The sequence below is a fragment of the Bos javanicus genome, chromosome 24 (genome assembly GCF_032452875.1).
Source record: "Bos javanicus breed banteng chromosome 24, ARS-OSU_banteng_1.0, whole genome shotgun sequence".
Classification (NCBI taxonomy): domain Eukaryota; kingdom Metazoa; phylum Chordata; class Mammalia; order Artiodactyla; family Bovidae; genus Bos; species Bos javanicus.
Window position 1 is genome coordinate 34,621,557 of NC_083891.1, and position 23,461 is coordinate 34,645,017.

Below are 23,461 nucleotides of genomic sequence, written 5' to 3' on the forward strand. Positions count from 1 at the left end.
ATTTTTGTGCTTTACCTGTTGTTGCTTGCAGACGCCAAGGACTTACTGTTGTTCGAACACTGAAGACTTGGAGACAGTCATTCACCACGTCCACAGTCTGTACCCTTCTGCTCCATTTCTGGCAGCAGGAGTGTCAATGGGAGGGTAAGATTTTTCCTTTCTAAAATGTCCTAGAGGGAAGTGGTCCTAGTGCCTGTCTCTTTCTGATGACCATAAGCTAAATGGGCATTTAAAAGCAAATGTTTGGGTTGCTCATATTTTATCACATATGGTTGGATGAAAATGTTAGTTGCTCAGTCGTGTCTGACTCTCTGCGACCCTACAGACTGTATGTAGCTCACCAGACTCCTCTGTCCATAGTATTCTCCAGGCAACAATACTCAGGTGGGTTGCCATTCCTTTCTCTAGGGGGATCTTCCTGACTCAGGGAGCGAACCCGAGTCACCCTCATTGCAGGTAGATTCTTTACCATCTGAGCCACCAGGAAAGCCTAGCCTCATTTGTGCTAATTTTTTGTGTGTTTTTGTTGTTGTTGTTGTAGTAATAGTGAGCTTTAATAAAAAACAAAATTTTTATTATATGGCATTTTGCTGTGCTTAGAGGACCTAAACCATTGTCCAAAATCAGCAAACACATGGAAACAGAAAATATTTTTTCTTAATTCTATAGTCAATGTATCTGTCAATTTTCAAAATGTCTTGCGAGCATGCTTACTTGAAAATGAACAGCTTTACAAATGATGGGCTCTGAAAGATTGGCTCTCACCGTAGTTTTTTAGACTCTGATAAGCATAAAACTAAGAAGCAAAGAATACGTTTCTTACATTAGCATGGAAGGTCGGACTTGACCTACTAAAAAGGAAGAAGTCTGAATCAGGGCAGAAAACCCAGACAAAATCTGTGAATTGTGCTTAAAGAAAAGTATTTCACTTTTTCCTTTGCCCCACAATGAGAACCTTAAAGGACAGGGTGGCAGCTGAACTTTCTTCCCTTAGTCATATAAATTCTTGAATTTTTAAAAAGCCAGACTTTATGTAAACAGGCCCTGATTCTTTATTCAGAGGCTCCTGGGAAATGCCTATTCTTGTCGAGTTGAAGTCTCAGTGCCTGAAGGCAGAACTTGACCATTAGCCTTTGCAGCTGGTTGAATATTAATGTCTTGTAAATTGTTGAAAGGGAAGTCCCCTTTCTAGTTGCCTAGCACTGTGACATGTTCCCAAGTGGGTTTACCACTCTGGGATGTGGTTTATAGCTTGATACATTTTTTTCCTTTTGGAGATGCAGCAGACAAAAGCATCTAAGACCCTTATCCCCAGACTGGGTGATCCCCACGCCTGTTATGCCTGGGGCCAAGCAGCAGTTTGAGCCAGAACTAAGTCTCACCAAGGAATCCATGCTGCTCCAGACCTGGTCACATTCCAGTCTCCCATTGGGTTCCTAGACTAGCTTTAAAAATGTATAGAAATTTCCAAGTATATATGAGTAGAAAGAGTATGATTCCTCATAAATATTCATCTCCCCAGCTTCAATGACTGTCAATTCAAGGATAATCTACCCTCCATTCCTTCTCAACTCTGATTACATTAAAATAATTTTCAGACATCATTTATAGAGATTTATGGGTCTCTGACAGGTAGAGTCTCTTAAGAAACAATAACAACAACCCACCACAGTGTATTATTACACCTGAACAAAGCTAACAGTAATTCCTAAATGTCATCAAATATTCGATGTCAGTATTTCATTTCACTGTCAATCTGTTGGCTGGTTTTTACAGTTTGTTTGAGGCATGAGCCAGATAAAGTCCACATATGGACAGATTATGTCTCTTAAATCTCTTAATCTGTGAGTTCTTTATCTTTTCTATCTGCTTTTTTTTTTTTCTTGGTGAAAAAAGGGAGTCTTTTTCTTATCAAAGTGACATGGCCTTTTTATGGGGTGATATCTTGATGTTATTTTACTCCTGAGTAATAACCAGGAAGTGTCCCCACCTACTCGGTCACAGCTATTCTTGGTGCTTCCTGCTCCTACGAGGTTCGTTTCTAGCTCTTTCAGTTTGCCCTTTACACCAGCCTCACAGAAACCTCTTGACTGCCAGCCAAAGAATTGGGCCACCACAACTAGACACTGGAATGACCCCTTTGCAGGAGAGAAGCATTATCCCTTAACTAGCTTAGGGAGCTATGTACAATAAAAAAAGGAATGCAGTCGTTATGAAGAGTTGTTCTCAAAAGGGAAATCTCCAGCCTGAGGTCTCTGCCCTGGATCAGGAAATCACTGAAGGAGATTCTGACATGATGGAAATGCTGAAGCTCTTGGTTTTTGGCATCTGTCCAGCCTGCAGGTCACTTAGTCTACAGCTGGGATGAATTTCAAAACACAGCGTGGAGCCATTTCTGTCTTTTTGCTGTAACATTTCCAACAAACCTCATTCAACAACAGCAAAAATACCCAAAAAACCAGCAAACCCCGAAATCTCCATTTTTGATCTAATATCTCTCATTCACTCTGTAGTCCATCTGGGTTGGAAAAAAAAGAATGAGAGAGAATTTTTACTCATTTCAGAACCTGAGCAATTGGAGAAATAAAGGATGGAAAATAGAAACAGAATTTATACTATTATCCTTTCTCTTAGTTGTAAATGTCAAACTTGGATTTCTGGTGTACTGTGTTAAATTCCATGCTTGTCCCTTTTACCAAAGTAAAACTAGAGTAGAATCAGGAAAAATGATAGAACAAAAGGAAAAGAGGAAAATATGTGAAAGGAGATAAGGACAAACAGCAGGAGGGAGCAGGAAAAGAAAACAAGTGACTTTAGGGTTGATTGCTCTGCCACAATTGAGGAAGTCTAACTCTAGACAAGGAGCTGTAGGGAGCGAGGCGTGCATGTGTGCCAAGTTGCTTCAGTCATGTCCAGCTCTTTGTGACTCCATGGACTCGAGCCCGCCAGGCTCCTCTGTCCATGGGATTTTTCAGGCAAGAATACTGGAGTGGGTTGCCATGCCCTCCTCCAGGGGATCTTCCCGAACCAGGGATCAAACCTGCATCTCTTATGTCTCCTGCATTGGCAGGCAGGTTCTTTATCATTAGTACCACCTGGGAAGCCCAGGGAGCAAGGATGCACAGACAATTGGAATGGCCATCCAGACCAGTTACTCCGAAACTCAAGGTGAGACCCAGATCAATCAGTTTTTAAAACTCCTCAGGTGACTTCAGTGTGCAAACACATTTGAAAACCACTCCTTGTGATTTTTCACCTGTGCCAAGCATTGGCAAACCACAACCCGAAGGCCAAATCTGACTGTTTTTGTGCAAGAGCCAAGAATGGTTATTATATTTTTCAATGGTTGGAAAAGAAGAATTATTTCACGACATGTGAAAAGTATATGAAACTCAAATTTCAATGTCCATATATAATATTTTATTGAAACACAGCCATGTCCATTCCTTCACACATGTCTACGGCTGTTTTAAAATACAGTCACAGGGTTAAGTATTGATGGTTGTGACTGAGTTTTTAGGGCCACCAGAACCCATTTGCTTTGTGGCCCTTTATAGAAAAAGTTTGCCTGAAACACTCCTCCCATAATAAGTTAAATACTCAGCTAGGGGGCCAGGGGCCAGGGAATTGCAAAGTTTTAATAGACCCCAATATAATTTTCAAAAAAGAAAACCACTCTTACGATGGATTTTCCTGATGTTTTACCTCCAAGAAAGATACACATTTAACTAACAACTGTATGCTTTGTCCCATTCTCAAATTCCCTATCCATATTTATCCATTCTCAAGATAAATATGTGAACAGAAGGAAAGAAAGAAGGTATTTTCATGGTTTTCCAAGATAAAGGGTTAGACACACTGGTTTATATGTTTCTTCTCCGTGGTTAAAAGTCCACAATTAGAAACAGGATGTCTTGTGATATAGAACGAATTAATCACTGTGTTCTGTTTTTCCTCATTTTAGAATGCTGCTTTTAAATTATTTGGGCAAAATTGGACCAAAAACTCCTTTGAAGGCAGCTGCAACTTTTTCAGTTGGTTGGAATACCTTTGCTTGCTCAGAGTCACTGGAGAAACCACTGAACTGGCTGCTTTTTAATTATTATTTGACAACTTGCCTCCAGTCTTCCGTGAATAAGTAAGTCATTTTAAACACCTAATGTCTCCAAATTTTTCGGAGTAAGTGCCACAGTAAAATGTTTTAGAGGACAACACTGCTAATGTATATATATATTTGTTATATGCACTATTATGTTATATACAGTAACAAATTAATCCTTCAATTTCAATATGTACAAAAATAAAAAGATTTTATGTATAAGCTAAAAATATAGATAAGAGCTCTGATGTTTTCTTTCTGTACCACAATGTACCTTGTACAACCTCTAGTCTCTGTGCCCCATTTTGAAGATCACCATTTCATTACTGTTCTAAATTATTCTAAAAGAATAAAAATATTAGTATTGAATGTGTTGAATAACTATGGGCTATTTCCCTGGATTTTCTACTTGTTGCTAATCTTATTAGTACCTAATTCTCCCCTGGGTAGTAACTAATGTGTTAAGTGTTTTCAGAGCTAAATAATATGTTTTTTAAAGCTTGTGTTATGAACATAATATGTTTTAGAGGCTTAGGAGCATGCCCCTAAAATATGGATATTCTCAGCCCCCACAATTCTTAACATTACCAAAATATTATCTGTGAATTAGTTTTTTTCTGAAATTGTTTCAGTTCAGTTCAGTTCAGTCACTCAGTCGTGTCCGACTCTTTGCGACCCCATGAATCGCAGCACGCCAGGCCTCCCTGTCCATCACCAACTACCGGAGTTCACCCAGACTCACGTCCATAGAGTCAGTGATGCCATCCAGCCATCTCATCCTCTGTCCTCCCCTTCTCCTCCTGCCCACAATCCCTCCCAGCATCAGAGTCTTTTCCAATGAGTCAGCTCTTCGCATGACGTGGCCAAAGTACTGGAGTTTCAGCTTTAGCATCATTCCTTCCAAAGAAATCCCAGGGCTGATCTTCAGAATGGACTGGTTGGATCTCCTTGCAGTCCAAGGGACTCTCAAGAGTCTTCTCCGACACCACAGTTCAAAAGCATCAATTCTTCAGCACTCAGCCTTCTTCACAGTCCAACTCTCACATCCATACATGACCACAGGAAAAACCATAGCCTTGACTAGATGGACCTTTGTTGGCAAAGTAATGTCTCTGCTTTTGAATATGCTATCTAGGTTGGTCATAACTTTCCTTCCAAGGAGTAAGCGTCTTTTAATTTCATGGCTGCAGTCACCATCTGTAGTGATTTTGGAGCCCAAAAAAATAAAGTCTGACACTGTTTCCACTGTTTCCCCATCTATTTCCCATGAAGTGATGGGACCGGATGCCATGATCTTCATTTTCTGAATGTTGAGCTTTAAGCCAACTTTTTCACTCTCCACTTTCACTTTCATCAAGAGGCTTTTGAGTTCCTCTTCACTTTCTGCCATAAGGGTGGTGTCATCTGCATATCCGAGGTTATTGATATTTCTCCCGGCAATCTTGATTCCAGCTTGTGCTTCTTCCAGTCCAGTGTTTCTCATGATGTACTCTGCATATAAGTTAAATAAGCAGGGTGACAATATACAGCCTTGATGTACTCCTTTTCCTATTTGGAACCAGTCTGTTGTTCCATGTCCAGTTCTAACTGTTGCTTCCTGACCTGCATACAGACTTCTCAAGAGGCAGATCAGGTGGTCTGGTATTCCCATCTCTTTCAGAATTTTCCACAGTTTATTGTGATCCACACAGTCAAAGGCTTTGGCATAGTCAATAAAACAGAAATAGATGTTTTTCTGGAACTCTCTTGCTTTTTCCATGATCCAGCGGATGTTGGCAATTTGATCTCTGGTTCCTCTGCCTTTTCTAAAACCAGCTTGAACATCTGAAAGTTCATGGTTCATGTATTGCTGAAGCCTGGCTTGGAGAATTTTGAGCATTACTTTACTAATGTGTGCTGCTAATGTGAGATCAGTGCAATTGTGTGGTAGTTTGAGCATTATTTGGCATTGCCTTTCTTTGGGATTGGAATGAAAACTGACCCTTTCCAGTCCTGTGGCCACTGCTGAGTTTTCCAAATTTGCTGGCATATTGAGTGCAGCACTTTCACATAATCTTTAAAAAAAATAAATATATAAGTAATCTTTAAAAACGAGTCTTCAGAACAATTACCTGCTATTATTCCTGCTATGTCTGATTAAGTAACTATTTTGTTGTTGTTTATTGTTATTTAGTTGCTAAGCCGTGTCCAGTTCTTTGCAACCCCCTGGATTCCTCTATCCATGGGATTTCCCAAGCAAGAATATTGGAGTGGGTTGCCATGCCCTCCTCCAGGGGATCTTCCCCACCCAGGGATCAAACCCACATCTCCTGCACTGGCAGGCAGATTGTTTACCACTGAGCCACCAGGGAAGGTCAATAAATATTTTATTGAGTAACAACTTTATGTCCTGTGCCAAGTTACTTATTATTAGGTGTGTTTGAGATGGGAATGACTTTTTTATTTTTGAAATTTTGTTTCCAGGCACCGGCATATGTTTGTAAAACAAATTGACGTGGATCATGTCATGAAGGTAGGAGAGAAACTTTATGTAATACTTTTATTTCCTCTTTTGATGCCAAGAACATATATAGTTGGTTTCTGTTTTTCAGGCTAAATCCGTAAGAGAATTTGATAAGCGATTCACTTCCGTCATGTTCGGCTACCGGACAATTGATGACTATTACACCGATGCCAGTCCAAATCGTAGACTTAAGTCAGTAGGGATTCCAGTGTTGTGTCTGAATTCTGTGGATGATGTTTTTTCACCCAGTCATGGTAAATTAACATCTTTGTATACATTTTGACATGAATCAACTGTTTAAAAATAATGTTCTTTGTGGGAAAATACAATAATAAGAAACAAAATGTCACTCATATACTGGTTTCCACTGTGATAAACAGAAAAAAAATAGCTTGATACTCATAATTTAGTATATAAATGCTTCAGATCACTTTAAACATTTTCATATATTCTTCTCTAGTCTACTGTGAGAGCCTCAGAACAAATTATGGCTCTCAGTATTTTGCTTGTATTCATTCTTACAACCTTTCCTTCTTATCAAATATCTGTTCTTTGGACAGGCTATGTTACAGTATCTCTACCTCAAGAGTACATTGACATAGTTGGCCTTTTCTTCCTGAGGTTCTTATACAGAAAGCTTTGTAAAGGGGAATATTACTCCCCTTTTAAACCTAGAAGAGAGCTTGAGACTTTATTAATAAGATGTCCTTGGATAACTCAATGAATGTAGCACATTCAGACAATAAAGTCATATTCGAAGGCAAAGAGTTTGTTTTACCCTGGATACTGTATAGAAGAAAATTATGCACAAGTTAACTTCCTCATTCTCTTAATTCAAGATATACAGAATTTTGTAACAAAGGTATACGTACCTGTGTTCATACATTAAAGCAATGTAAGATGCCTATCAGAAATCATACCTATCTTAAGGATAAATAGATTTGACCTCTAATTTTTTTCTAATGAAACTTCACAAAGCTTCTTATAAAACCTTTTCTTATTTCTCCCCTAAATATTTAAAAAAATTTTCCCCAAGTACTGTATTAAACTATTCTGAGTACCAACACAGCACATATGTATTGCCAAAATTTCATAAAATCCCCAAAGTTTTTTAAAAATGTCACTTTACCATCTCTCTGAAGAAGTGAAGTGAAGTGAAGTGAAGTGAAGTGAAGTCACTCAGTCATGTCTGACTCTTTGTGACCCCATGGGCTGTAGCCTACCAGGCTCCTCAGTCTATGGGATTCTCCAGGGAAGAGTACTGGAGTAGGTTGTCATTTCCTTCTCCAGGGGATCTTCCCGACCCAGGGATTGAACCTGGGTCTCCCGCATTGTAGGCAGATGCTTTACCGTCTGAGCTACCAGGGAAGCCCATCTTTCTAGGGGATATCATTGTGTGATTTATGATTAAATCAAAGTAGTTTTAGACAGATGGAACTCTTGGCCTTTGACCACAAATCAAAAATTAAACTGTGAACTGTTTTTTTGGCCACGTTGTACAGCCTTGTGGGAATTTAGGTCCCCAAACAGCAACTGAACCTGGGCGCTCGGCAGTGAGCACGTGGAGTCCTAACCACTGGACTGCCGGGAAATTCCCTAAACTGTGAACTTTAATATCAGTTGAATAACATGGAGATTGTTTAGCCTATTTTCATTGGATTAAGGAAGTCTAGTATTTCTGCATCTGTTTTTATATTTCACAGGCCCTTCTTCCACCAAAAAAAATTTCCCAGCATTTAACTTGTTTTGACCTTGGTTGAAGTTTAGACTCATTATTTCTTATTCTTTCCCAAGCCACACTGAAAATAGTAGACAATTGTCTGCATTCTGAGAGCACAGGCAGCCAACATCTTTCACATGACTCCCATGGCCCAGCCTTTTGTTCTCCTGACATGACTGTAACTATCAGTGTGTTAGAAATTCCTGAGTGTATCCAGAATGTGAAAGTGGGGCTCTTAATAATTCCATCAGAGACAAATGAAGCACTTTAAATCTAAGCCCTTAATGTAAGATGATAAAGGAAAAGAAAAATAGTATCAAGTCATTTCATCTGCCCCTCCCCTTAAGTTCTCACATCTGATCCCAAGATAGATATTCTGTTTTAGGTGTAGCTGGCTGGATAAGGATCTGAGTTCAGGACCCATTTAGGACAAGGACTTGGCTTCCTAGGCCTTGATTTAGGGTCTCTAGGTTTATTCTTCAAAGAATGTAGTGAAAGGTCAGTTTTAAACAGGCAGTTGGGGTCCTGCGGCAGCCCTTTCTTGAACTGGTCTCAGTTGTCCTACAGTAAAATTACCTTCCGTTCCATTGAAGGGTGTGGAGTAGGGAGAGCTTAACTATAAATAAAAATTCAGAGAAGAAAAAATATAATCACCAATGTTTTACCACCCAAAGATAAACACTGTTACCACTGGGGAGTATTTTATGCCATTGTTTTTTTGCTATCTATATATGTTTTTATAAATCGTATCTATAATTTTGGATTCTTAACACAGCCACCAATTGGCCTCAGGAATCTAACTTCATGTAAAGTTAACCAAAGTCATACATAGTGAATTTATAACTCTCACAAAGGTAATAAGATTTGTTTTTTTTCCCTTCGTGTAACACCTAAGTGGGAATCTTATAGCATAATGGAAGTATTCACCATTTCTTGAATTATTTAATTTCTCAAAAGAAGACTAGGCCTGTACTTCTGTTACAACCAATCGATTGATTCTTCCAAAAATGATGATCCAGTACATGAATGTGAACATGAACTGTTAGAAGAATATGGGTGGTTAATATAAATTAGATTTATTTGATTAGCCATTCTCATTACGAATATTTGTTTAACGGTATTTTGGTTTAAAATGATTAGAAGTGATAAAGTTGCACACTTTTCCTAACAACAGTTAATATATATTTTTCTCTCTCCTTCCCCTCTCTTATCCACCCTCCCGCCCGACCATCCCCCATTTTTCATCAAGCTATTCCAATAGAAACTGCTAAGCAAAACCCAAATGTTGCTTTGGTCCTTACTTCTTACGGAGGCCATATTGGTTTTCTGGAGGGAATCTGGCCAAGGCAGTCCACCTACATGGACCGAGTCTTCAAGCAGTTTGTGCAGGCCATGATCGAACACGGACATGAGCTCTCAAGCATGTAGTTCTTCAGATGCACTTTGTCTGAACTACCATACACAAAGGCAGCTCAGCTTAGTGCACAGCTCTTGACTACTGTATATAAAGCAAATAAGCCAGCAGGTGGTGAAGAGGTCCAGAACGACATGCAGAAACTACTTTTTTGGAGAAACAAACAACTTTGTTGCAAGAAATAAAATATAGATTTAGATGGCAATTTAGGTAGATTTTATTTTTACTATGCCTTACCAAGTATGACCTTAAATAAAGTAGTACAAACATGGAATTGCACTTAACCAAAACTGGTGTATGTAAAAAGATTTTAATTCCTCAGGGTTTTAATTTAGGCTAGTATTTTTTTAGATTACTTATTTTAGGTGATTTATCGTACTTTAGTAATTGTAATAGGACTTTGGTTATTTGAATGTAAGTTATAAGTTGGCACATTCCTAAGGGTATTTATACCTAATGATAGTAACATGAAAACTAAACATAAAATACAATGTGCTAAATCTTTTATGTATCTTAACTTTGAAAAGCAAATGAAACAATGTTAGACTGACTTTACATACTCTTTTACTCTGATAATATTAAATTAAGGCTGACTTATGTTTTATAATGATTATAGTTCACATGATTATTTTTTAAATAGTATATGTGTATACATATATATCATTATATGAAATAAATTGTACCATTTTAAATTGTTTCTTTGTGAGTTTTTAATCCACAGAAAAGTAATCCTGAGAATGTAATTTATGATCATTTCGTAAGTGTGTTAGTAACAAATATTAAAACTGTTTTGTTTCACTGATTCCAGAATATTGGGCTCCCACCATTTGTTCCAATTAAAAGTGCTTTCAGCTACAGGAAACCCATCTGACACTGATTTGGGAATAATAATATTTAATTATCTTGCATCACAAGAAGTCTCCAGGTAAGCAGGGCAGGGCTGATATAGATGTTCATCAGTGTCATCAAAAAAACAGGCTCTTTCTGATGCCATATCCCTGGCAGTCAGGATAGCTAGTTATCTCCTAGACACAAGATATAAAATGAACTCTAAAATTCATATGTAGGCAAATGACTGTGATACACTCAAGCTACCAGACCTTAAAGTTGGGCTTCCCAGGTGGCACTAGTGGTAAAGAACCTGCCGGCCAATGCAGGAGACCTAAGAGACACAGGTTCAATCCCTGGGTCGGGAAGTTCGCCTGGAGGAGGGCATGGCAACCCACTCCACTATTCTTGCCTGGAGAATCGTATGGACAGAGGAGCCTGGCAGGCTTTAGTCCATAGGGTCGCAAAGAGTTGGACATGACTGAAGCAACTTAGCACGTAGACACAAGATGGCAGCTCACACATCACGTTTGTACCCTGAGAAGAAAAAGGCAGAAGGAGTGGGGCCAGACACATTAAAATACAAGAGAGACCATGTTGAGGAATCTCTCCTATAGAAAAGCCAGCACAGGTATGTAAAGATATAGACTTGCTGCCGCTTTGGACATTCAGGATAACCTATTTTGTAAGGGAATGGGCAAATTATGACACATCCACAGCGTAGAGCCATCAAAAATAATGAGGTGGCCCTATGTGTAATAATTTATAAAGATATTTGATACCTTATTTAATCTAAAACAATCTGATTCATATATATAGGGTCACATTACAAAAAAATGCAAACAAACTTTTTGGCCAGTCCAATATAAACAAAAATAAAATATAGCTCTACATGCATGTGATAGTGTGTGTGTTTTTGTGTGTTAATCGTAATGAATTGAGCATTTTTAAGTGCTGATGTGGAGGGTCACATTCTCCCCAGTATCTCCACACTCTCATATGCTTTGAGAAAGAAAGGCTGTAGTTTATTTCTACATCCCACGCAATTAGCATACTGCCTGGAACAGAGCAGGTCAACAATAGCTGAATAACAGAGGTTTGTATAAGAATGAAAATACTACCGTGTAAGCCAGATCTCTGATTTGATAAGTTAATTTGAAGTATACTCTGAAGTCTTTTCTAGCCGTCTCCTCAGTTTCTGTTGGTTATTATCATCATTAAACATTTATTCAAAGCCTCACAGAGCATTGTTTTAGAAATAGGGATACAGAGGATACATGGGCTTTCTTTTTCTTTCATTTTTGACACTGTCCTATACTACACATTTTGTTACATCTTGAACCCAGTGCTAACACATATATTTTGTTACAGATCCTCCCCAGCCGGTCCCCAAAAAGGCACCTTCTGCCTGGTGTCTTTTGAGCCAGTAGATCAAGACCAAATGTGGTCACTTGGCTTCCAAAGAAAAGTTTTAGTCTTTGATCAGAGAGCCAAGAGATGCAGGTCCGGCCCTGATGGAAGGGTACATCTTACATACAGATCAGGAGCTGGGAAGAGGAGGGGTTTTTGCAACCTCATTCCAAGTCAGAACATCTATTAAAGCAGTGTCTATTTCCCCTGTAGACTTCAGTGCCAAAATGGCAACAAAAAATCTCACTGTTGCTCTGAACCTAAGAAAGTGCTGGTCATGAGGTAAGCATCCGGCTTCTTGGAACTTAATTTGGAGTCAGTGAGGCCAAACTGCAAGGTCAGGTGATAAAGAATACTTAGGAAATATGCTATTTTAACTACAGTTCTCACTTAAAAGAGTCTTCCAGTCCTAACCTTTTCTACAAACAGGCCAACATATATAATAGAAACTGGTGTTTCTTGTCCTAAAATATGTTATATAATCTTGTCCTAATGATATATTGTTGATATCAATATTGATACCTAAAGAGGTAAAAATTGTTGTATATTTTATTCTTTTAAATTTTATTTCTAAATATTTATATATTTAGAATATAATTTAGAATATACAATATTTATATATTTTATTTCTTGAATATTTATGTATTCAAGGCCTTGTGATAAAGTTTTCACTTTGTCACATGCATTATCAAGCTGTGAATTATTCAACTGTGCTGTTTATCTCTATTCTAAAATTAAGAGAAGCTTCTTCCAGTTCTATCCTTCAACCACTTAAATGTGGGAATTACTTTGAAAAATGTAAATGGTGAGAATTTGACAAGACTAATTTACCTCACTGAGTATCTCTTTTAAATAAAGACAGTAATTTGGACCAAGTAAGAAAGACTTCACTGTCAGTTAAGACCATGACTCAGTATTAACTTATTACAGGACAACTGTTTATTTGTGCCCTCTATAGAGGGTTGTCCTCCCCCGGAGTTAGACACTGGTACCCAAATTTTGCAAGCAGTACAATGATCATATCTAGACCATCTGTACTTTCAGTTTATTGTTAATTATATTATCAAGCATTCAGTACCAGCTGCATATGAATAGACAGGCTGTCAGTGTATTAACAGAGCAGAATGATCACAAAAGAGCATTACTCTCTTTTAACTGTCAACTTACTAATTGGTTTCTGCAAGTTTTAAATATCTTATCTGCTTTACTCTACCTATGGGCAGATAGCTTCAGATTTTTTCCCCCTATCTTTCCAGCCTCAAAATGGAACATGCATAGTGCTTAATTCCTGGACTCTGATGGTGGTTTTTTTCCTTCTAATGCCATATAGGAATGATGCAGTATGGCCTTTGAAACCTCTAGGTTTTCTTACTAGAATTAAAGGGACTCTGAAAAATATGTCGAACAATAAACTATCATATATGTTTTCATGATATATATTCTAGAATATATGAATAGATATTATAGATAAGATATATAAATATCAATATATGAAGTAAAAATGCCTAATATTCTCTATATTTACCTAGAGCTCTTTATTATCATTAATCATAGTTCCTACTATTTTTAAGATCATTTCTTGGGAAAGAAGTTTGGGCTTGAATTCAGAGCACATGAGGTTGATTCTTGGCTCTGCTATTAATTCACCATTTGACCTGAAGGAAATCATTTGTCCTGTCCAGACTTTGATTTCATCTAGAAAATACAGATGGTTAAAAATATATATATAGCTAGAAATATCAATGTTACAGAGTTATTATGAGGATTAAAGAAATACTAATAACATGTGAAAATACTTTATGAACTGTGACAGTGCTATATATAAAGTACTATGTTGCTATGAAAAGATGTTTACTATTATAAACCAAAACCAAATAACATTTTATTACTTATATAGCTTTCTCTATCTAAAACGCGTTGGGTTTAGGGTAGGGGGAAAAGTACATGTTGATCTCTGTGGTGATATTAACCTTGATCCCTTGGCTAAGGTGGTGTCAGTCAGGATTCACCACAGAGAAGTTACTAATTTTTCCTTTGTAATTGATTCAGGAGTGGGGTGGGGAAGGGAGGAGGGCCTCTTTTGAGACTATGCAAATATCCTGTTTGTTTAAATTTCTTTCTACTCATTGGTGGATCTTATCTTGCCTGTAGCAAGGTACTGTTGCGTTCTGATGGTCTTTTTCTATTTCTCACATTCCTTCTGTGTTTATAACGGAAATCCTTATGAAAGAAAATGCTGTCACTTTTCTCCCACTGGCCCCATTTCTTTGTTCAGGTGTTGACATCAGTATAGATTCATGAGTATTTTTCTTTGGCTTGTAATTAAATATCAATACTATCCTTATTTTATTGTTCAATTTGTTTCAGTTTGGGCATTCTGGATGGCTTCTATGTCCCTTTAATATGCCTTTTTTTTTTTTAAGTGGGTTGGCATCACCAGATGGTCTAGTCTCATATTTTATTTTCTCTAGTCCAGTCCTGGAATCAATACAGTTCTTCAAGGAGTCCTGATTTCTTTTATTAAAGAATGGCATTTAAAAACCAAGATACTGGGACTTCACTGGCAGTCCAGTGGTTAAGACTTTGCCTTCCAGTGCAGGGGTTGTGGGTTCAATCCCTGGTCAGTGAGCTAAGATCCCACATGCCTCAAACTGCCCCACCACCAAAAAAAAAAAAACAAAAAACAAACCCAAAACATAAAACAGAAACAATATTGTAACAAATTCATTAAAGACTTTAAAAATGGTCCATGCCCCCCCCCCCAAAAAAAATCTTAAATAAAAAAGAAAAATCAAGATCTGGATGTAGATATGCTCATTGCTACAGGGGTCCCAGTGCTTGTAGCCCTTTTCAATGGAGTTAGGAAAAAATTATATGTAAATATAATGCATGCACATGTCTATATTTATCTATCATCTATAAGTAAACAAGTCCATCCATACTGACACCTCTGACTCCAATTCAGCAACAGAATGAATTATCATTTCTTATTTGTAATTTCTTCCTCTAAGTTAGAAACCTGGCTCTGATGGTCTACAATATATTTACTTATTTACTGAATAATACAACTAAAAGTAGATAAAGTCGTTTCAGAATTTCTAACCTACACTCCTGTGAGAAATTTACTTAACTTCACTCAATGTGGTTATGTGACTCACTTGTAATACACTTAGATTCATTTGTGATTATCTGTATTCCATCCTTCTTACCACATCCTGATGGATTTTTAAAACTTTATATAAAGTTTACTCTTTGTGATGAACAAGTCCATGAGTTTTAACAAATGCACAGAACTGTATGTCCCCTACCACAGCTCCCTATTCAAACTTACTATCACCTGCCGAATTCCCCCATGATACGTATTAATAGAAACCCATTCTCTCCATCCCCACAGAATCTGGCAACCACCAACCAGCTAATATTTATTAGCTGTGCTTTCTGAGGGCAAAAACAAGGAATTTATAGTAACCTTTTTTTTTTTTTTTTTTTTGCCACGACACACGGCTTGTGGGATCTTAGTTTCTTACCAGGGTCAAGGCAGTGAAATGCCAAGTCCTAATCATTGGGCCACCAGGGAATTCCCTAAGACTTCGCCTTTCAATCACTGAGTCATACTGTTTAAGAAGCTGTGAAAAACATAGCAATGAAAAAGAATACCATCCATGAAAAATTATTGAGAAAAAATTAAACTTGAAGCAGGTAAACTTCAAACTTCCAGTTTATAGGAAGTTCAGGGGTCAAAGGAACATGTTAAGAGACCAAATGGGGTGCAATCAGTAAAATGAAGAAGTCAGGAAACTTTACAAGTTGCATGGAAAAAAACCAAAATGGGGTAAAAAAACAAATCAACTGCAAAAATATCATCCATAAAACTTTATTTTTTTTGGCCACACCATGTAGCTTGTGGGACCTTAGAAACCTGACCAGAGATTGAACCTGTGTCCTTGGCAGTCAAAGTATGGAGTCCAACCCTAACATTGATCCTGTGGTTATATTTTTTAAAACTGCCCTTATTTTTCAGGAATACACACTGAAACATTTATAGATGAAATATCTCACATCTGCTTCAAAATAATCCAGTGGGTCATGGCAGAGGGTAAGGGTGGGGAGATGGGTGGCAGTACAGATGAAACAAGTTCGACCAGAGCCGACAATTGTTGAAGGTGGGTAGTGACTATATGGGAGCTCAGTGTACCAGTCTATTCTGCGTACGTGTGAAAGGTCAAACAGAATGAAAGTGGAATATAATCCCACTAGGAAATACTTATTCAAAGATGAATATAATCAATTACTATCTACCAAACCACTTCAAAATCCTGCTGAGAGTAGTCAGTTCAGCAATACACTGCAAACGATTAATCAAGTAGAACATTCCCATTTTTACAGGGGCCTCATCCCTTAAAGCAATGGAGGATACACTGTGACAACCAACTTGCCCAGCTATAAATTCATAGGCTCTTTGTCACATATATAGACTGGCCAAATTCCATTTTAAACCTCGAATAATGTGTAGAATTGTTACCTTTACAATTTATCCTGTCCTTAACAAGTCAACTGAACAAAGCAGGAATAATATTGTAGCACAGGGGCTAAGAGGTCTCTTTCATTAGAAACTGTATCACACAGGAATGGCATTTGGCAACAGATAATACAAAAAGCAATTTACTATAGTTTGTTCTAAAGTAGTATTTTTTTGTTGCAGAACAGTAAGTTCGGGAGAAGACAGTTGCTGGCACTGGTTAAACACCTTAAGAATGTGAAGGTCTAGGTCTTTAATTCTCTTGGCCTTTTCCTCATTGTAAAAAATAGCTGCCTTAGCTCCAGTTATCCCATCTGTGTTCCAGGGAAGAAGGTGGAAGGGATATAGAGTAAAAGACCCAAGACAGATGATTCTGTTTTTAATTCGAAAAGAATAGCTTCTCCAGAATCCCTGTATGAGATTTCTATTTACATGTCATTAATCAGAACTATTCTTTGGAACTCTGCATTCAGATGCTTATCTCTTTCCTTTTCTCCTTTGCTTTTTGCTTCTCTTCTTTTCACAGCTATTTGTAAGGCCTCCCCAGACAGCCATTTTGCTTTTTGCATTTCTTTTCCATGGGGATGGTCTTGATCCCTGTCTCCTGTACAATGTCACGAACCTCATTCCATAGTTCATCAGGCACTCTATCTATCAGATCTAGTCCCTTAAATCTATTTCTCACTTCCACTGTATAATCATAAGGGATTTGATTTAGGTCATACCTGAATGGTCTAGTGGTTTTCCCTACTTTCTTCCATTTAAGTCTGAATTTGGCAATAAGGAGTTCATGATCTGAGACTGTATAGAGCTTCTCCATCTTTGGCTGCAAAGAATATAATCAGTCTGATTTCGGTGTTGACCATCTGGTGATGTCCACCTGTAGAGTCTTCTCTTGTGTTGTTGGAAGAGGGTGTTTGCTATGACCAGTGCATTTTCTTGGCAAAACTCTATTAGTCTTTGCCCTGCTTCATTCCGTATTCCAAGGCCAAATTTACCTGTTATTCCAAGTGTTTCTTGCCTTCCTACTTTTGCATTCCAGTCCCCTATAACAAAAAGGACATCTTTTTTGGGTGTTAGTTATAAAAGGTCTTGTAGGTCTTCATAGAACCATTCAACTTAAGCTTCTTCAGCGTTACTGGTTGGGGCATAGACTTGGATTACTGTGATATTAAATGGTTTGCCTTGGAAATGAACAGAGATCATTCTGTCGTTTTTGAGATTGCATCCAAGTACTGAATTTTGGACTCTTCTGTTGACCATGATGGCTACTCCATTTCTTCTGAGGGATTCCTGCCCGCAGTAGTAGATATAATGGTCATCTGAGTTAAATTCACCCATTTCAGTCCATTTTATTTCACTGATTGCTAGCATGTCGACATTCACTCTTGCCATCTCTTGTTTAACCACTTCCAATTTGCCTTGATTCATGGACCTGACATTCCAGGTTCCTATGCAATATTGCTCTTTACAGCATCGGACCTTGCTTCTATCACCAGTCACATCCACAGCTGGGTACTGTTTTTGCTTTGGCTCCATCCCTTCATTCTTTCTGGAGTTATTTCTTCACTGATCTCCAGTAGCATATTGGGCCCCTACTGACCTGGGGAGTTCCTCTTTCAGTATCCTATCATTTTGCCTTTTCATACTGTTCATGGGGTTCTCAAGGCAAGAATACTGAAGTGGTTTGCCATTCCCTTCTCCAGTGGACCACATTCTGTCAAATCTCTCCACCATGACCCGCCCATCTTGGGTTGCCCCACGGGCATGGATTAGTTTCATTGAGTTGGACAAGGCTGTGGTCCTAGTGTGATTAGACTGATTAGTTTTCTGTGAGTATGGTTTCAGTGTCTGCCCTCTGATGCCCTCTTGCAACACCTACCGTCTTACTTGGGTTTCTCTTACCTTGGGCGTGGGGTATCTCTTCACGGCTGCTCCAGCAAAGCGCAGCCGTTCCTCCTTACCTTGGACAAGGGGTATCTCCTCACCGCCACCCTTCCTGACCTTCAACATGGGATGGCTCCTCTAGGCCCTCCTGCACCAGTGCAGCCACTGCTCCTTGGACTTGGGGTTGGTTGTAAAAAAAGATCTTCACAACCCAGATAATCACGATGGTGTGATCACTGACCTAGAGCCAGACATCCTGGACTTGGGGTTGGTCCTCTGAATGCAGAGTTCCAAAGAATAGCAAGAAGAGATAAGAAAGCCTTCCTCAGCGATCAATGCAAAGAAATAGAGGAAAAACAACAGAATGGGAAAGACTAGAGATCTCTTCAAGAAAATTAGAGATACCAAGGGGGCATTTCATGCAAAGAGGGGCTCGATAAAGGACAGAAATGGTATGGACCTAACAGAAGCAGAAGATATTAAGAAGAGGTAGCAAGAATACACAGAACTGTACAAAAAAGATCTTCACGACCCAGATAATCACGATGGTGTGATCACTGACCTAGAGCCAGACATCCTGGAATGTGAAGTCAAGTGGGCCTTAGAAAGCATCACTACGAACAAAGCTAGTGGAGGTGATGGAATTCCAGTTGAGCTATTCCAAATCCTGAAAGATGATGCTGTGAAAGTGCTGCACTCAATATGCCAGCAAATTTGGAAAACTCAGCAGTGGCCACAGGACTGGAAAAAGGTCAGTTTTCATTCCAATCCCAAAGAAAGGCAATGCCAAAGAATGTTCAAACTACCGCACAATTGCAGTCATCTCACACGCTAGTAAATGCTCAAAATTCTCCAAGCCAGGCTTCAGCAATATGTGAACCGTGAACTTCCTGATGTTCAAGCTGGTTTTAGAAAAGGCAGAGGAACCAGAGATCAAATTGCCAACATCCACTGGATCATGGAAAAAGCAAGAGAGTTCCAGAAAAGCATCTATTTCTGCTTTATTGACTATGCCAAAGCCTTTGACTGTGTGGATCACAATAAACTGTGGAAAATTCTGAGAGATGGGAATACCAGACCACCTGATCTGCCTCTTGAGAAATCTGTATGCAGGTCAGGAAGCAACAGTTAGAACTGGACATGGAACAACAGACTGGTTCCAAATAGGAAAAGGAGTACATCAAGGCTGTATATTATCACCCTGCTTATTTAACGTATATGCAGAGTACATCATGAGAAACGCTGGACTGGAAGAAACACAAGCTGGAATCAAGATTGCCGGGAGAAATATCAATAACCTCAGATATGCAGATGACACCACCCTTATGGCAGAAAGTGAAGAGGAACTCAAAAGCCTCTTGATGAAAGTGAAAGTGGAGAGTGAAAAAGTTGGCTTAAAGCTCAATGTTCAGAAAACGAAGATCATGGCATCCGGTCCCATCACTTCATGGGAAATAGATGGGGAAACAGTGGAAACAGTGACAGACTTTATTTTTCTGGGCTCCAAAATCACTGCAGATGGCGACTGCAGCCATGAAATTAAAAGATGCTTACTCCTTGGAAGAAAAGTTATGACCAACCTAGATAGCATATTGAAAAGCAGAGACATTACTTTGCCAACAAAAGTCCATCTAGTCAAGGCTATGGTTTTTCCTGTGGTCATGTATGGATGTGAGAGTTGGACTGTGAAGAAGGCTGAGCACCAAAGAATTGATGCTTTTGAATGTGGTGTTGGAGAAGACTCTTGAGAGTCCCTTGGACTGCAAGGAGATCCAACCAGTCCATTCTGAAGGAGATCAGCCCTGGGATTTCTTTGGAGGTAATGATGCTGAAGCTAAAACTCCAGTACTTGGGCCACGTCATGGCGAAGAGTTGAGTCATTGGAAAAGACTCTGATGCTGGGAGGGATTGTGGGCAGGAGGAGAAGGGGAGGACAGAGGATGAGATGGCTGGATGGCATCACTGACTCGATGGACGTGAGTCTGAGTGAACTCCGGGAGTTGGTGATGTACAGGGAGGCCTGGCGTGCTGTGATTCATGGGGTCGTGAAGAGTTGGACACGACTGAGCGACTGAACTGAACTGAATCAGAACTAGGCCAAATGGATCCTGATAAGACCAAACTGAGTGGGAAAATAAAGCTTTTAGAGCTTGACACATTTCTATTCCCCTGAAAACTGGGCTCTTGTAAGAGTAGAGCATGAATATTGAATTGGTGACTAACCATGTATGCTACCAAACCCATTTAACCCGAGGTCTTCAAAATTTCAGCTTTTTAAATTTCAAAGATGACCATACCTCATCTTTGGGTTTTGAATAAAACTGAGAAGACAGGTAGGTTCAGATTACCTACTCTATTAGTGGTTAAGACAGATTAAAGAACATAACTTGGGTTGGAAGATAAAATTAATGCTTTTCTTCCCCCGAAGCACATTTAGAACAAGCTTATGGGAATATAGAGCACTCTTACTCAGTCCTTGGATCACAAATAAAAGAGGAAGTCATAGGGTGGAGGACCTCTTAGAAGATGCCTCTAAGGAATGTCAACAGAACAGTCTTCCTTGGGGAGGTAAACAAAATGGCCAAGGCTCTTCTACCCTCAGTATCTGATGAAAGTGTTTGTTGCTCAGTCCTGTCTGAGGTTTTATGACTCAGTGGACTGTAGCCCACCAGGCTCCTCTGTCTATGGGATTTCCCAGTCAAGAATACTGGAGTGGATTGCCATTTCCTTCTCCACAGGATCTTCCCGACCCAGGGATCTAACTCCTGCATTGCAAGTGGATTCTTTACTATCTGAGCCACCAGGGAATCCCAATGGCCAGTATTTTATGGACTCAAGCAGGAACATGGAGAGAGGAAGAGATACCCTACCCCTATATGAGAGATAATCTTTAGGTTTTCATTTTCAGGGATACTCCCTGATAGTTATCATTTTATGAGAACACTGAGTAAAGGTTGGCAGCCTATTATAAAAATATAATTAGGAAATTTAAGCACATTATTTCTTACTGAAAGATAAATCTGAAGTATATCACATTATAAGATCCTGGTTTAAATAAACTTGCTTCTCACTGAGGCACAGTATGTTCTAAGCAGAGTATTTGGTTTTTCTAAGTTGCGTGCCAACAAGAACATTTACACATGGACTGTATCAATGTTACCCAAAAGAAGTATAAATATACAAAGAAGATAACTCCAAAAGAGAAAACTACAGCTTAATGAATGGGAGAAACTGGATTAGAGGTGAAGCTGACTAGCAGTAAGGAGTAGACACAAAAGTGAGGAGATGATTAAGACAGATGTAAAGCCCTGTTCTCATGAGGTTGATTTTGTGTCAAATTGACTGGGTTACACGTGTGTGGGTATTTGCCTTAACATTACTTCTGGGTATGTCTGTGAAGATGTTTCAGATGAGATTAATATTTGAGTTGGTGGACTGAGTAAGGCAGATTGCCCTGTTCAGTTTGGATGGGCACAGTCCAATCTGTCGAGGGTCTGAACACAAGTAGAGAAAGACAAGAGTTTGCTCTGTGAATTGGACTGATTGATATGAACTGATCTTCCTCCCTCAGACTGGAACTTCCAACCATCAGTTCCCTCAGTTCTCAGGACTTGGACTTCCACCATTGATTCTTAGGCTTCGGGCTCAGTTGGGAACTTTCTTAGGTCTCCAGCTTGTAGAAGGCTGATCATTTCTGGTTTTCTGTCTTTTTAATTGTGTGAGCCAATTCATTATAATTCATCTCTTTGTATATGTAAATATCTTTTAGTGGTTCTGTTTCTTTAGGGGAACACTAATACAGTTTCCCAAGAAAGATGACTGGTTTCCTTTCACCTACAAATGCATTAAGATTCATATCAGCCAAATGCCTCAGGTGACATTTGATATTTCCAGCAAGGAAAAACAAAAAGCAATTGTCATAAGCTTTATCTGTGTACAGTTAAGGGAAAATACCCAATAAAAACAAATGTGAGACCCTGGCTCAAATCTTAAAACTGCAGAATGAAATACTCATTCAGATTGTGCAAGCTGTAGATGAGTCTGTGATCCAGAGGCTCTTACTGGGCAAAAGCAGCAGCCAAGGGAAGATTAACCTGCCCATGGGTCAAGACACAAAACCAAGGCCCCTGGCTTGGAATTTCTTGTCACTTGCCTCTGTGTATTTTATTTTGGCTTCTCTGTTGTTCACCAAGTTGTGTCTGACTCTTTTGCAACCCCATGGACTGTACGTAGCCCATCAGGCTCCTCTGTCCATGGAATTTCCCAGTCAAGAACGCTGAAGTAGGTTGCTATTTCCTTCTCCAGGGATCGAACCTGGGTCTCCTGCACTGCAGACAGATTCTATACTGTCTGAGCCACCAGGGAAGCCCTTTGTAAACGAAATCTATTATATATTAACCTTACTCAAAATATAGGAAACACACAGAACTTTAAAACTTTTACTTAGGGGAAAGACTGATTCAGATAAATGAACACTGCCGTGGTCCTGCACAGAAATTTAAAAAATGCAAAATTTCTCTTCCTTCTCAAAAGTACACCTCTTATTTTGTGAGTCCACCAAGAATTTTCACATTAAATAAAGACCAATATTAGACATATTCTTGTTGTTTTAATTGGCATGTCTCTAGAAATGTCTGTTGTTGGTTGCAGATAGAAAATTCTTCCTCAACATGATAAGCAAAGTCCATTTTAGGTTTTCAGGACTGTTATTAAATGTTATTCTGATACATTGGCCACCTGATGCAAAGAACTGACTCACTGGAAAAGACCCTGATGCTGGGAAAGATTGAGGGCAGGAGAAGGGGACAACAGAGGATGAGATGGTTGGGTGGCATCACCGACTCAATGGACATGGGTTTGGGTGGACTCTGGGAGTTGGTGATGGACAGGGAGGCCTGGTGTGCTGCGGTTCACAGGGTCGCAGTGTTGGACACGACTGAGTGACTGAACTGAACTCATCCTGATATTATGTAAGACCATGTGAATTTTGACTACTAAACACATTATTACATTTCAAAATACTAAACCATCTTTGTTTAACCAATCTAGTTGCAGTAAAACAAAACATGCTGTGAAATATA

The 23,461-nt window shown here is 39.0% G+C and overlaps 1 protein-coding gene across 1 annotated transcript in view; it reads left to right on the forward strand.

Moving 5' to 3' along the window:
- Positions 1-10,428, forward strand: part of ABHD3 (abhydrolase domain containing 3, phospholipase) — a 49,790-nt gene extending 39,362 nt beyond the window's left edge. Inside the window, exons 5-9 of the mRNA XM_061399793.1 lie at positions 32-144; positions 3,965-4,138; positions 6,563-6,611; positions 6,691-6,856; positions 9,572-10,428. Of these exons, the coding sequence (XP_061255777.1) occupies positions 32-144; positions 3,965-4,138; positions 6,563-6,611; positions 6,691-6,856; positions 9,572-9,750 (681 nt within the window). The 3' untranslated portion in view covers positions 9,751-10,428. The remainder of the gene's footprint in view (positions 1-31; positions 145-3,964; positions 4,139-6,562; positions 6,612-6,690; positions 6,857-9,571) is intronic.
- Positions 10,429-23,461: the final 13,033 nt, after the last annotated feature.